The 15715-nt window shown below is 42.0% G+C and overlaps 1 protein-coding gene across 1 annotated transcript; it reads right to left on the bottom strand.

Annotated features, from left to right (window-relative positions):
• Positions 1-10798: 10798 nt before the first annotated feature.
• On the bottom strand, positions 10799-14831 carry CMPK1 (cytidine monophosphate (UMP-CMP) kinase 1, cytosolic). Its single transcript, XM_010082336.1, has 5 exons — positions 14676-14831; positions 13608-13760; positions 12022-12098; positions 11845-11941; positions 10799-11348 (listed from the first exon to the last, which is right to left on the bottom strand). Exons 1-5 carry the CDS (start codon positions 14829-14831, stop codon positions 11307-11309), a joined length of 525 nt encoding a protein of 174 aa, XP_010080638.1. The 3' UTR covers positions 10799-11306.
• Between the last annotated feature and the right edge of the window lie 884 nt (positions 14832-15715).

The raw sequence follows: 15715 nt of genomic DNA, 5'->3' as shown, positions 1-15715 counted from the left end.
TCTATCTTTCATGCCCCAGCACCCTTGGGAAAGTCACATCAGCTCAGCTCCTCAGGAGCTGGATGCCTAACTGCCACAGAGATGCACATTTGGGGATCTTGTAGGACTGGAGACCACCTCACCGCAGTGATGTCTGGAGCCCTCATCCTCACCCAGCCAGCATCCATGCTGTGTTAATCTCTAGTTTCAAAGGTGTGCATACAGATAAAAACTGAAACTTTTCTTAAAATGTACAGATTTTGCAGAAATTTCATCCTTGGGGAGGGACACTCAAGTACCAACCACATTAAAACAACATGCTTGGAAACAGGTCTGACCCCTACTGCACCCAGCATCAGAAAGGGCACAGATAAAGTTGTGTGAGCTTAAACCAGACTCAGACAAGCCAGTGCTCAGCCTCACACCAGCTCTCCTCCGACCCAGAAAAGCACATCCCTGCTCCCACCAGGCACCAGCCCTCATTGGGACCCCAGGGGCTTGGCTCCCAGGCAGAGGCTGCTCCTGCCTGCTTCGCTGCCTCCTCCTTGACACACCACCTCCCTGATAACATCAGGCCAAGGCGATTATGTCCTCCCTCAGCTAGCAAACTAAATTTTCTGAGTGACCTGCCCAGATCACCTCTCATCAGTCTCACACACTGGTTGGTGCCAGGGCTCTTCCTCCACACAAGTCGCCAGGTATTGTCCTGGAGCCAGACGGTTCCCCCCTCCCCGTGTTCACCGAAAGACTGACCATGCAATTGCTGGAGCCATTCATTTCATGCACGCTCCAGCGATTCACATCCCCACCCAGCATCAGGTCACTCTAAAACTTGCCCTTCCATTGTGCCCTTCCTGTTTGCCTTCTCCATCACCGCCCTTTGACTGACTCACTTAAAGATGTCCCTATCAAGTAGACTGTGGTCTGGGGCCAAAAAGGGAAAAGACCACAGGTCAGGAAGGAAAAGTACCTGCTGTGAGAGCTCATTCCTTCCCTGTCAGAGGCACCATGTCTCACCTGAGATATAATCTCCCCATCACACCAGCCCGATGCTCTTCAGCCAGGGCTCAGCAGTGAAAGTCCCACTGCTGGTCCATCCTCAACATCTTGCCAGCAGCTGCTGGTGGGTTTATGTTACTTACGACGGCTATTTCAAGCAGTTTCACGGTTGTGTTTTCTATCAGAGAGCAGCAAGAGCCCAATTTCCACCTGCCTCACCATCATCCAGCTCACAGCCATGCTCCCACCCAGGAGGCAAGGGATGACCTCGGGGGCTCCTCCTGCCCACAGAGCAAGGGGGACCCACAGCCATCCCGGGTCCCCATCATTCCTCCCAACCACAGGGTGGCCATTTTAAGAGACCACAATGACCTCAATAGCCAGTCTATTAACTGACCTGCAAGCCCTGCCATCTCCCCCACTTTCACTAAAACAAACCTTTCATGGGAATGCACCTTCATCTGAGTCACAAGGCAGAGGAGATCAGGCAAATACTAAAGAGTGAGAGCACTTGCCAACTCCTCAGCAGGACACACGCTGGTCTGCAGGCAGGGCCACCCCCAGTCTGACAAACCAGGGCAGCTCCCCCAGCAAGTGAGGCTTACCAGCTTGCTGCAGGTGTCTGGCAACTCAATTCACCTTCAGCGTTTCTGTTTCACCTCTTGTTCTTTGCTCATTTTCTCAGTTTAATTTTAAACTCTGCAGTACAGAGACAGCATGGGAAGTTTTCCCAGGTACTACACAGCGAGTGGAGCTAGCAACGCTCCCTTAAGGCTGGCAATACTGGAGTTATAGGGACTTGGTAGAACTTTTTTTCCCCACTTTAAATGAAACCAAGAGATGATATAGAAATCTGAGTCTGCTTTAAAAAGAAAAAAACAACTTTCCTACTCCTTGTGGTTATTGGACAGAAACAAACAAACCAAAAAAAGATAAGTCAGAAAGCAAGGGAAAAAAAAATCTTCAGATTATTTCTAAACAAATTTCACGCTCTCTCAGTGCCTGGCAGACTCTCCAGTCACACAGGCTTTGGGGTACCAAAGTCCCCTTGAGTAACATCGAGATCTACAGCAACTTGGGCGCTTTGAGGAATTTACTGGTGTGGAAAGGGACCCACAGGGCAAGAAAGACCCACACTTGATGAAGACCTGTGCCCAAGGGATCCCAAGGTTGTGTGCTCAGGTCCCGGCTCGGTGTCCAGCAACATCTGATGAAATACAAGGAAGCTACTCAGCCATACATCCTTGGCACTGCTCAAAAACACCCCCAGCCCCTTCCCTTTGCAGAGCCCAGCCCAGCCCTGCTCTGATGCTCCAAAGGACCCAGCAGCCTTGCCCCTGAGCAAACCACCACAGTAATAACCAGACCCAAAGCTCTCACCTCTGCTCCTTCCCTGGATCCTGAAGCAGGGGCTGCAGGACCAGCACTTCCCTTCCTGAGTGTAAGGTCCTGGCTTACAGTTGGCAATTCTACCCAGCTTCTGGGGACCAGCGGGAGCCCTGTTAGCAAGCACCTGTCCTCACCCACCTGGGCTGAGTTCCCTGCTGAAACCAGTTAGACCAATTAGTAGCACATGAAGGTTAGTCTGCATTTGTACCAAGGACTGTCACAGGTGTGTTTTTTGCCAATGACTTCACCCATTTCTCCACCCTTCAGAATCGCCTTGACTGTTTGTGGGGGCTCTCATTTCCCCACTTTTATCCTTTTTCCCCCAGAGCTCATATTTTTATGGGACTGTACAGTTCAGAGAGGGGACAGCAGGGAAGATAAGGCAGGAGTTAATTAATTGCTTGTGATGGAAGAATAACAACCAAGCTAATTAAGGCTCTACATTTGCCTCCTGTCCACTGCTGTTAGCTGCTGTGGCAACCCTGTGCCTGCTCAGAGGGCAGAAACCTACCTGCTCTCCCAAAGGGACTCAAAATCTCCCTTCTCCACAGTAACCCCTGTCACAGTGTCTGTTAATGGATGAGTCATTTTTTGACTGTTTTCAAAATTAAGGTTATAACTTATTAAGGTCACTTGTGCCTTATCATTCTAATTAATTCATGTTCTTCTTGACTTTCAAAAACACATGTTATCTGAAGCATAATTACTTAGTCTTTTATTGTGCAGCAAAGATGGACAGGTTGGATGTGACTCTGAGAGATGTCACATCCTTCAGGGAGGACTGGACTCCCAAACCAGTTTTGATTCTCAGACTCCTCCCACAGCTATGTTAACTTGTTCTTGAGGCACTTTTCTACCAGCATAGGCAGGTGCCCTAAAAAAAAATTGCACTGATTAATTTCCCTAAAAAAAATAACTCCTCTCAATACTTTGGCCAAACAGCAGAACTTGTTTAACATCCTGACCTAAACACCTGGAATAACTTTGGGGGTAAATGACTCTGGACTTGTTGAATTGCTGTGGTGAATTCTCCTAAACCACAGCAAGGTACCTTGTCCTGTTAACTGCACTGAATTGGAGATAGTTTGGCCAAACTGAGTAGCCGCTCTTTGCAAGCAAAGGCTGTTTGTCCTTTTGCCACTCATTTGGGCTGTGCTTCTGCTGAGTTTCAGAGTTCCTTTGTGCATTAATCTCCCCATCCGCAATACAGGTTGCTTAGAAAATGGAAACACATCTAAGCACAGAGGGATAGAAGATCTATTGCAAAGGGGCTGCAAAGCCGCTAGCGCTCGGTCCCCAGCAGTGCTGCTCTGCTGTCTCCCAGTGAAGTGGCACAAGACCCAGATGTCACTGGAACAGCAGGAGATGCTGAGCCTACACAGGGGACCGCTGCTGGGACTGGTCCTGCTTGTGCCCCACGCTTAGAACCGCGGGCCATGCCCCAGCACGAGGCTTTGTCAATGTAACCCTGCTGGCATCCCAAGACTCCTCTGCCCTCCACCAGCCAAGATACCAGCCCCAGCCTGCCTCTTCCCACTCCCCTACCCTGAGGTCCTTTTGGGAAGCACGGAGCTGTAGGTAGTATCTGCACAGCTGTGGCTGGAGGAGTAAACTAGTCCATGCTTTTCCATCAGAGGCCTTTAGACAGAAGGGGAACAAGGAGATTTTGCCAAAACGCATCAATCAACAGACAAAACAATTCAGGTTTTTGACTATGTAGCTACAGTTGTTTCTCTCTAAAATTCCCCTGCGAAAGGGAATTGGGTGCTTACCCCTCAGCTTTTCCCAGCAGCTTCACTTTCAGTGCTCCCTCTGCCAACCCAGGACAGATCTCACTTCCGAGGCATTCTGGGATGGAGAGGCACCAGGAATATTTCTCTGCCATGGTACCAGGTATGTGACTCCTTCGCTAACAGAAAGCTCTCACCCAAGCCAATCTTGGAAAGTTGCCTAGTTGGTTCAGGATGGGAATGACAAACCTATCACGAATTTAGTGGCACAGAACAGCCACAACAATTAAGTTGGCCCCAGCTAGTTGTTCTCATTAGATACTATTAAATAAACCAAGAAAAAAGCATGACGTTCTCTGTTGTCAAGTTACCAATATAGCAAATCTCAGTGCAACAAAAAGTCCATCAAAAATATGTGTCTTTAAGGGGATTTTTTTTTAAGTTACACCATAGGCTTTTTAAATAAGAATTCAGGTTCTCAGTGCAACAAAAAGTCCATCAAAAATATGTGTCTTTAAGGGGATTTTTTTTTAAGTTACACCATTTTTTAAAAGGAGGCTTTTTAAATAAAAATTCAGGTCTTTCAATATACGGGAAATACTATACAGCCTATGAATGACACTCTGAAGCTGCATCTTCCTCTCTGCGAGCCTTGCACCCCTCCTTGTGGCAGACTGAAGCAATTGTCCTGTGAGCATAATCATCTCTTTGCTGGGCTTTGCCTTCCACAAAGAGCACAGCAAAGCGCTGGAGACATGCTTTCAGCTCTGGCACCCAGCATCGTCTTCTCCAGGTTGTGAACGTCACCGAGCTAGAGATGTAAACAACTTCTCCCTCTCACTAGAAGTCATCTGTAAGCCTGTGTTTCAAACATCATTAAACTGGAGGATGTAGATGTGTGTGACACACTGGAACAGTTACACTACCCAATCTTCATGTTTGTTTAAAGGTTACTTTTGGATGAAAGCTGGTTAGAGAATAAATAACAGATGCTGAAGGCATCCATTATGTATTTTTGCAATTAGCAGAAAATCTTGGTACTTTTCTTAAAGAACATACATAATTTTGTGGGATGTTTATTGCTGGAAGCAATCTGCTTGCGCTGGCAAGAACAGCATCCAAGAGCCCAGGGAAGCTTCACAAGAAGTCATACATGGTGAGCCAAATGCAGTGCTCGCTTCAGGAACAGCACTTAAAATCCCGAGCTCTCTGTCACAAGGAAGCGGTCAAATGCACTTTCTTTCGGCAGAAAATTTTAAATTAGAAAGAACATGGTAAAATTATCCCTGTTTCTATTTTCCACAGGCATTTTGATTACCCAGTAAAAATGTGGCAGCTGATTATACTTTAATCTGAAAAATGCATCCAGGATGTTTCACGCCATTGTTGTCTTTCTTCTATGCCCAAGGGTTTCTCCCATGGTTGGATAACGTCTCTCGTAAGGGACAGGGAGATACTACTATACCTTGGGAAATCTTGTCCATCCAGAATGCATGTCCTGGAAAGGAAAACCGCAGTAAGGAAGCCATTGCCACTGCCAGAGGGCATGTCCCTCTCACAGAAATTTGTATGTACGGAGTATGAGGTGGGGCAGCAGCTTAATTTGGGACTGTGGCAGTCCCTCCCATGAAATACAGGCACTGATGATTTCCATCATACCCAAATGAAACTAGAGGAGGTACTTGGACAAGGACAGAGGGATTTGGGTTAGAACATAACATGGACCTTGGATGCTTGGTGACCACAGCTGGGAGCTTCAGCTGGTTCTGGTTTAAGAAGACAACAGGAGTAATGCCCTGAACAGCACCTAACGAGTCAGCTCTATGCTCAGTCAGGAAAGAAGACCACCACGTATTACATCCTCCAAATACCTTGACAGATCCTGATAGTCCCTGAAGATCTCCATGACAGATAAAGCTTCACTCCTAAAACTTAATCCAATTGAGAAGCTATCCTAAAAATCTCTTTTCATATCTCATGATACTAAATAAAAGTGTGTGCTGAGCACAAAGGCTGTACAAGATATCATTCCCACATACCATCCACAGATCACTACACTTTGGTAGTCGCACAGTAATCTTTGACATTTCTTACTACAAAGACACTGCGTTGTGCTAAAAAGCCCTCCAGAATAAAGCAGATAATATCTTTTGGGATGGCGCCTCGTACTTTCCAACAGTTGTCTCACTGCAACAGCTATAACAAGAAACTAAGCCAAACCCTCCTATTTGTAAATTAGAAAGAAAAAGCACAACTCAAACTGGGTATTTGGTTTAGGATTGAATGGTTCACACAGTACTTAAGAAGCACTTTAGACAAAAGCAAGCTTTCTGCCAAACATCTGAGGGGAAAGAGAAAATTTCTGCTCTGCTGTCTGAATGCAGTTATAAACCAGGATGACAAAATAGCCTGGCATTGCTGCCCACAGTGAAATGAGCTGTGCATCTTGTTCTTCACAAGCATGGCTCAATTTGTCTTCATCCTGCCCAGTTCAGTTTCTACAGCTTTACCCTGAAGACACATTCTTCTCTCCACAACCCCTGGAATTCAAGGTGGCAGAGACGATGAGGGGAGATGGGCATGTTCTAGGCAGGGAGTGCTTTTGCATGAATTTCTATCCAGCATAATCGTGAAATTGCTGGACTAAACACAAGCATCGCTGCTGTGCAGAACAGGTATGTATCTAAAGCTGAAGTCTGACTAGTGAAGCAGAATTGACTGAGCTTCTTTAAGAGCCTTTCCTCCCCTCCTCCATCATCTCACTTGCTTCCACCGAAGCACACCTAGCTTAACATCTAGTGATTGAGGAGGTTTTTTCACGGAACTGCTGCTAAACACTGTGCTGAAGCAAGACAGACACATCTGATCTCATACAGGAGAAAAGCACAGAGGTACTACATTGAGATTTTCTGCAGCTGAAAAAAAAAAAAACATAATGTGCTTCATGTCAGATTTGTAACAGATTGTGTACCAAGCTCCTTGGCAGAAACAGGTTGTGATTGCTCCAGCTGAAGGTATTTAAAGATTTTTTTTCTTTTACAAGGCACATAGAGATTGGTAAGAGCCCCCCTTTCCCCATCCCAAAGAGCACTTGCAATTCAGAAAGTTAAGGAAAATACATCAAAAGGCAAAATGCAAAGAGGACAGAGAATGTATCATCTGAGCAAACTAGAAGACTCAATAAAGATGCCCATAGTTACCAACAGAAATACTCTACAGACTGAAAACTACCATCTCAAACTAAGCAATCCACGAAAAATAGCAGAGAGCAGCACGATTAAATTCAGCTATGCCCCCCTATCTCCACTGGAAGGTTTATAAAGGTGTGCAGATCAAGAGTGTGTGAACTGCTGCTATATGAAACCAAAAGTCTTAATATTTTTGTTCCTGTCTCCTTTGTTACCTGATTAGCTGCATCCTCTTTCCATCATCTTGCAGTTTTCATTATTAGCGGTTAACCCCGGGATCTTTGGACCACAGCAAGCGCACAGCCCCAGGTGCCCAGATCCCGAGTCCCACTGCACTGTGTCTTGAAAAAAAACAACTCAATCCTGCCAAGGGGCCAACTGTTGCCCCCGCCAAGCCACAGGCCAGCTGAGTAGTCACAGATCAGAGCGTTCAGAGACATCTGTATCACAACATGGACGAAACTGGTACTGCACTTCAAACCAAGCAGAAAAGTAATTCCTGAAACTTTCCTAAATGCTGGCAGCTAGAAACTGCCAACCAGTAATGACAGTTGGCAGCTCCAGTCTCAACTGAGTTTTTTTTCCATTTAACTCCCATTCTCCCCAGTTCAGGCTGGCCAGTGGCACACAGATGTCCCCACTGTTGTAAGACGCAGCATTTTGCACAAGACCTTGGAAGTCCCTGATGAACCATCTCTTCTTATTAAGGACAAAACATTGCTAGTGGAGAATATCTTACACTGAGGCAATCCTCAGTTGCATGCTTAAGGTCTTCTCCACAATAGCATCTCCTCCGCCTGCCCCCACTCCATCAAATCGGTACCTTTCGGGCAGGGATTTTCTGTTCAAGTCTCCCACTTGGGGGAGTGGAAAGCTTACTTTGGGGCAAGCTGCCAGAGCCTTGCCTCATCAGTCCATCCCCGAGGAGACAGCACAACCTCAGGGGTGAGGTTTCAGCAAAAGAGTTTGGTCTATGTAGTTTTACCAGCAGAAAGATATCTACCACTGCTGGAAAATCCCCTGCTTCTCTCATCCCTTTCAGGCCAGCTCTGCAAATCTTTCCAGAGTAAGGTTTCAACTTCAGCGTGTTGTTTACTGAAAACTTACACATGAATAAACAAAAAACCCATTTTGTGACAAACCTTCATGCAAAATCTTAAGACTTACTTTAAAATAAGCCTGGCAACCTCTCAGTTTCTTTTATAAAGAGTATTATACTGTGCCAATCTCCTTTAAGGACACAGTCCCCAGTAAGGCATGTAAGCATGTGTCACAAGGCAGCGGAATGGCATTCAGGCAATCAGCTGGTGATTGAGCAAGGAAGCATGAGAAATCAAGGAAAAAAGTGTCTCCAGCAGCAGCTGTGTAATAGGTTTTGTTTCCTACTCCACTTCCCAAGTCCTCTTTCTTTCACAGATGTGCCAAATGAATCATCCCTGCACAATACAAATAATTTGACAAACCTATATAATCAAGAAAAGGTTGCAATTCCATGGGCATTTGCTTGATGTTATCCTGTGCCTAACAGGGTCTTCAGGACTTCAGTTTGATGGTGAAAGTTGAAGATTTGTACACATACCCCTGTGTATCCGGGCTTGCAAGATACGTAACATCAATATATACACACTTTATATACATATATATTAAAAATATCCATGGTGACAGACAACTGTAAGCTAAACACATTAAGCCACAGAACAAATTTTATTGTATCTTCCCAAATTCTTGGTAGTTTTGCTGCTAAATGGACACAACACATTGGCATATTGCCTTTAATCTTTATTTCAATCAAAAGTCCAACTTGAAAGAATTGGTAACACATTTAATGGCATCTTCAATAAATAAAATGACCAAAAAAAAAAAATCGGGTCTTTGCACAGACACATTACAATCCACTCCAAATTCAATATTGCCAAAACATTGTTTTCTTCTAAAAACTTGCTTCAAAGGATTTTTTATTTGTTTCAGCACTTAAATACACAGAAAAGTATATGATGAGAGAAAACAGATACTCTATTCTGAACAGAACTTCTAAAAACCAGTAATTTAGAAACAAAAGATAATGAAATCTCTCTAAATAGATTAAAGAATCCTGTTTTAAGTCTTTTTGGAAAAATCCTGATTCTAACCTTCATATCAAAACATGCAGTTTCGCTGGATCCTATCCTATGTCAGCATACTTATACAATAAGAATTAAATTCCATGATTTCTTTTTTTTTTAAGGGGAAATCCATAAAGCGAAAGCATTAGCCTCCCACTCTCACAAAAGTAGTCATGGTCCATATACTCTGCAGTAGTAAACAGCTATTTGTGCTCAGTCCATTGTTTGAACTCCCACCACACTGGAAAAGATACTGTAGTTTGTTTCTGCACCCATCTCTTCGCCAGTCCAGCCACCTCAAGAGCCTCAGCAAGATGAGAATTCATGTAAATACAAATCTGCCTGCACAGATCGGATTGCAGGATGAGGACCAACACATCTGATTCCAATTAGAAGCTAGGCTTAATTTAAAGCTTTTCCTAAATAAAGTCATCAGTAAAGAAAAGATGAACCCCAAGATTTCCAAATTGCAATTCCCTGTAATTTGCAACATCTATTAGTGTATCACAAACCAATTACAGTGTCAGTTAATGTAGGAAGAATCACTCTATCACTAAAATTAGTTAAAACACTCATCTTCAAGCCTTCTGGAGCCCTCTTCAGTGAAAGCTTAGGGCATGCAAGGAATGCATGACTGGGCCCCCACAGACCTATGCATACTATCTAGGGGAGAGAAAAGGTTACTTTAAACAAAAGGCAGAATTACACCACATCTGTGCAAACATTTAAACCATTTTGTTTCAAATAGTTATCTGCTTATCTCAACTATTGCCGCTACTGTACTTGGCTAATTCAAGAGAACACAATGAAGCAGGACCCAATTCGTTTAAGGGAATGGAACTTTTTCTGCAAGTATCTTCGCCTCAACTGTCCACATCATAACACAAGTGCAATAATTTACATTTTTTTTCAAACAAGCAGCTATTAAAATTATACAGTTTTAGGGAAACAAATTCACTAGTTTAACCATAAAAATATTTCCCCGGGTAACAAACCTTAAAGCATTCAGTAACACAGTATTTCAAAAATAATAATAATACAGAAAATTCCTTCCACTTGTTACAAAAGACAGAACTGTTTAAAGATTTTGCTTATTGTACACTATTTAAGAGTTTTGCCATCTTGTGAAGACCATACTGTAATTAAGAATATAACTATCATTTAAAATAAGTGAGTATGGAAATACTGACCTGACTTTGAAATTATATTCTTAACCTTTTGCAAATGAAGACAAGGTAAAGCCCAGGGCCGTGTCATCCAGGTACTCAAGAACTTACAAGACAGTTTACATCCAGAGTCATAAGAAAGCACCACTTTCCATAAAGTACTTTGTATGTCTACTGCTGAACAGCATATTAAATAGTTTTGTGAGAACTGCTAAAACAGGTTCTCACACTGAGCGTAGCTTGACTTAGAGAATTCAGGTTTGGGGACAACAAGGAACTTCGTGACAAAATTATACTGTGAAAAAATATCTGCTAAATTTGGTCCAAGCATCTGAAAAACAACCAAGGGCACCCAGCTCCCTCATTGCTTAATGCTGCTGTTCAGTTGATCCTTAAAAAAAAAAAACACAAAGGTGTATGGCAATAAGGAATAAGAAGGGTTGCCCATGACAGGTACAGAACTGTGGCAGAATAAATAGTCTCTTCAGAGAGATGTTTTACCTGTGGTCTTGCCATGTGAGTAACCGAACTTGTACTAATGGAGAACCCTGAAATTTGTATCCTATAGCCACAAGAAATTATTTCCTACTTAAAAAACAGATCAATTCGTAATTAACTGCTTTTCCAATCATTAGATATGTGAAAAAAACAATAAAAAAAAAATCTTTTAAAACAATTACAAAGAGTGGAGTGCAGTAGCAGCTATTCAAGCAAGATTCAAGCACAAGTTTAAATTAACTTTCAAGCTGGGAATTATCCTTCTTTGTCAAAAATTTGTACAACTTTTTCAAAAACCTAAAAAGAGAAAGAAGAATATTGATTTTAGAATAAGAATAAAAGAATATTTTTGTTAGTCAAAGAGTTACTTCAAGTCACATCAGCACACACAATGAGTATTAAAAAAAAAAATATAGGGTTTTCCTAGAATATTCACAGTAATTCTTTAATAGTGAAATTGGCATCAATTCTGGGAAACTGAGACAGAAGCGCAATACTACTTCAGAAACGCAAAAGCTCACGAAAGTGAAAAAGACAGGACACTGTTAAACACAGAAACACTGAAAATTAGTTTAGTCCAGCTCATGTTCAAGCAGAACGAATTGATTTCTTAAAATTATTCACATCTTAATCAGTTCTCCGAGAGGCAAAACGAGAGTTCCACAACCTTCGTCAGTGATACACACCAGTGCTTAATTAGCACACTAACCACACATACACACATCTCAGAAGAATGCCAAAAATATGTACCCTGCCACTAACATCCCCATGGTTTTTTGGCTTATATACTTACTTCATCAACGGATTTAGAGGCATCCACTTTTCTGACTTTTCCCATTCTCTCATACAGATCTATTATAGGCTTAGTAGACTGCAGATACGTATGAATTCTAGGAGAAAGCACAGGGGAAATAAGCATTACATAGTAACGTATAAACAGAAAGCAAACAAAAAGTTTTGAAGATAGTACCTCTTTTCCAGACTCTCCCGATTATCATCACTCCTACCACTGCTCTTGCCTCTTTCAAGACAGCGGCCAATGCATATCTACAAAAAAAACATCAAAAGGATGATCACAGCCAGGAACACAGGTGCCATCCTGAAAGCGGGAACAAAACAAAAATCATGAAGATCTAAATAGCCCTGACACACAAAATACTGTCTAGATCCGGTGGATGCAACTAGAATTCGCATGGGAGGTTCAACTTCTCCAGAGAAAAAGGATAATAGCTTTACCCTTTATCAGTTTATTAAAATGGGGGCCCTTAAAATGGGTTTGGGGTCAGTGGAAGTAAAAGCAACATCAAGCTCTGTGGTTCCACTGGGACTCCAACTCGAGACATTTAAAGAAGAAAATTACCTGATTTTAAAGGATGTGTTCAGACTTCCTGAAAAGCAGCACGTCAAATTAGACTAAGATATGCCTGCACTGAAAGTCACTGCATGTTCTCCCAAGAATTTTGTAAGGCTATATACTAAGTTATTGTAAGTTAACATGTTCTTACTTGACACTGCTATAAAGCCTTAAAAATCAAAATCTAAGTAAAAACTAAAGAACTAACCATAGCTAACTTTCCAATGAACTAGGTTTAGAACCATAAAGTTAAGTAAGCAATGCTGACACATGTACACTTCAGGAATACATTTATCCTACTCACACAAGAGGACAATAGTTAAAAATTATTTTTTCCTACAAAATATACCCATAGTAAAAAAAATCCAGAAGATCATGTAGGCACTGTTTTCTATTTTTAGATCCAGTAAAAATTAGAACCCCAAAATTAACACCCCACCAAGTGAAAAAAAAAATTATTTTTAAATAGAAAAAAAAAAAATACCCCTCGCTTGTTCTTTGAGATTAAAAAAAAAAAAAAGCAATTAAGTTAAAAAAAAAGTAACAAAATTTCTCAGGAAATTGGGGAAAAGGGTAAAAGGAAGAAAGCTTAAGGTGCTGGGATTCTCATATCAGTTTTTATGCCTCAGGGGCACCGACATAATAAAAAGACAGCATATTATGGCACTTGTTAAATTAATATAATGCATCACTGTCAAAATGCCCTTGTAATCTAATGACTTACTGAATAAAATGTTGATTACTGGCTATCCTATAGCACAGCTCATAACTATGAAAATAAAGACTGCTGCTGTCAGCACTTTAGAATTAAAGCAGACATTGCTATCAAGTTCATTTTGGACTGAACAACAGTTACTAAGAGTAAACACAGTAATGTTTTCTGAAAATTAAACAAACAACTTTGTATAATGTATTTAAAGTTTTTATAAATTTTCCTTAAGAATACAATTGCCTGAAGTACTTCCTCAATATAATTTATTCACACATGATTATGCAGTGCTATTAGCTGCCTGCTATTTCAAAACCATGCGGTCTTTCATCCGCAAAAACAAGTTGCCAAAAAAGCCTTGAAACTCACAGCCCAAGTTTTCCTCCTACTCTTCCACTAGTCCATTCACTACCTGACAGAGTTTTATTGTTCTTCTTGAATGACTCTCACAATATAGCAAGAAAGGAAGTTACAGCATAACACACTTCATTACCTCATTGTCACAATCAAAGAAGAGAACAAAAGAAACATCCGCCTTTCCATCCATAGTCTTATTCCAGCCTTGAAGATTATCTTCATTCCTGGGAAATCCATCAATCAAGAATTTGTTCTTCTGGGAATTGGCAGCCATTGTTTGATCCATAGCCTGATAAAAGAGAATTCAACTCATGATCTCCTGCACATACAACCATTTATCTACTTATTAAATTAACCCCCAACATGTTGACATGGCAAGTTCAGACGTATTTATCTTGGGATCTTTGTAGATTTACAAAATGTATTTTTGTTTCACCTTCAATGTATGCTAATTCACTGATGCAAAAAAAAGTAGCCTTCTTTCAAACCAAATCTACTATATCATAAAGCTCAACATCTCATAACACACAATCCCAGCTTTAAGAGTTGATTTTCTACAAGATTCTACCATTCCATGATTCTATGATAAGATACTGGGAAGTGCTGTTACACAGTAAGATGCCAAAACAGCCCTGAACTAGAGTTAATTCTAATGGAAAAACTCCAGATAAATTTAGTGCAATGAGCAAAATAAACCTTTTCTGTCTTAAAGGAGACACTCTGGTTGTTTCCCTTGACATCTAGTAAGGATAAAGGCTGGAGCTTTTCCTTCCACAGAAATATTAGCAAGTGCTCTTCACCTGACTATTTCGATAAAAGTTTGAGAAATGTAGTACCTTTAAGCCCTCTACCCTCCAGTCAAATATGAGTGAGCTGACCAACAGGTCAAAAAGCTAGTTAAGGGAAATAAGAAATACAGAGTTTCACTGATTTCCCTAGAGCTACAAAAAAATTAAGGTAAATAAAATAAAATAATCCATTCTCACAAATCCCCAGGTATCAGAGGTCACTAGCTACTGCCCTCCAACCACCCAGAAAGAAGCAGGAGTGATTGCCAGGAGAAGCACAGTACGCGATGTGCACCTGCGTGTCTGATATTTCATGCTATTCATGCAGGAGGAAAGACAATTCTTCCAGAATACCGCCACTGCTTTATTGCTTAACCTGCAAGAGTGAACCAGCAAGGAAATAGCCCTTTCCTTACCCTCTTCAGCAAGCTGATTGTTATTTCAACTGGTACAATTTCCCCCTCCTTAATGTAGTTCTCAATGAGTTCTCCATACTGTGAGCCTGGCCTTTTCCGTTCATCTCGAAGAAGGTCACCAGCTGAAAGGTGCGTGTAGCCGTATTTCTGAAACATGTAAAACAAACAGGCATGGGCTCCCTCGAATTAGTACACGTGCAAAGTTCACATCAGTCAACAGCGTCAACCACATTTATCTCCACATTACAACAGAAAAACACAGGGAATAGCATCTTGCTAGTGACAGATCTACTCCATCGTCAGTGTGTAATCTGAAAATACAGCATACTCAGTATGCACAGAAAGCACAGCAGTAGAGAGATTCTTCTGCAAAATGCTCAAAGGGGCATTTGTGTCCCCTTTTCAAAGGTAACTTTGTCACATTTGGAAAGGAGACTTTCACGAAGTACCCAAAGCACCTCCTGAAATGTTACAGTGTGCAATGAGACATTTAACAATCACCAGACTAGATACAAGCTATACCCTGCCCTAACAGTTCCACTACTTTAAATTGTAAGTGGTTATCAGTTACTGGGTCAAGTCTTGATTTACAAAGTGAAAAAAGTTGAGACAGTGCCATTCCCTGATATGTTTATGCAACATGTCTGTAGTTTTATCTAATTACCTACTTTTGCTAAAGAAAAGCACATGAGGCGATTCCAGGTCCTTTGGAGCTGAAAGAACATTCCAAGCCCACCACGAGTCAGAAATCCTTACGTTCGTGTTGTGGTTCTGGCACCCACTTCCTCCCCTGCCTTGGTCAAATCACTTATAACTCTGCATTGAACACTGCAGCTACACAAACAGTCCTACACATGCACCCCTCCAAACCCAGCCCTGCATGCCTGCTGCTGCTCCCTCCCTCCCTGGGATGAACACAACAAACTGGGAGGGCAGCCCTTTCGGAGTCTAGTGCCTTCTCCGAAGGGTGATGTGGTAGATGAAGGCAAACAGCTACACTGGTGTCGCTCTTTGTCACGCCATGCACAGTAAACAGAAAG

The sequence above is a fragment of the Pterocles gutturalis genome, unplaced genomic scaffold, assembly GCF_000699245.1.
Source record: "Pterocles gutturalis isolate BGI_N339 unplaced genomic scaffold, ASM69924v1 scaffold25834, whole genome shotgun sequence".
Taxonomy (NCBI): domain Eukaryota; kingdom Metazoa; phylum Chordata; class Aves; order Pterocliformes; family Pteroclidae; genus Pterocles; species Pterocles gutturalis.
The sequence above is the reverse complement of the archived record's forward strand: the minus strand, read 5'-3'. Positions and strand labels throughout refer to the sequence as shown.

Coding starts and splice junctions, on each gene's coding strand:
- CMPK1 (XM_010082336.1), bottom strand. CDS start 14,831: ATGTTTCAGAAATACGGCTACACGCACCTTTCAGCTGGTGACCTTCTT. Junction 13,761..14,675: donor CAATCAGCTTGCTGAAGAGG/GTAAGGAAAGGG, acceptor CTCTTTTATCAG/GCTATGGATCAAACAATGGC. Junction 12,099..13,607: donor TCTTTGATTGTGACAATGAG/GTAATGAAGTGT, acceptor TTTTTTTTGTAG/ATATGCATTGGCCGCTGTCT.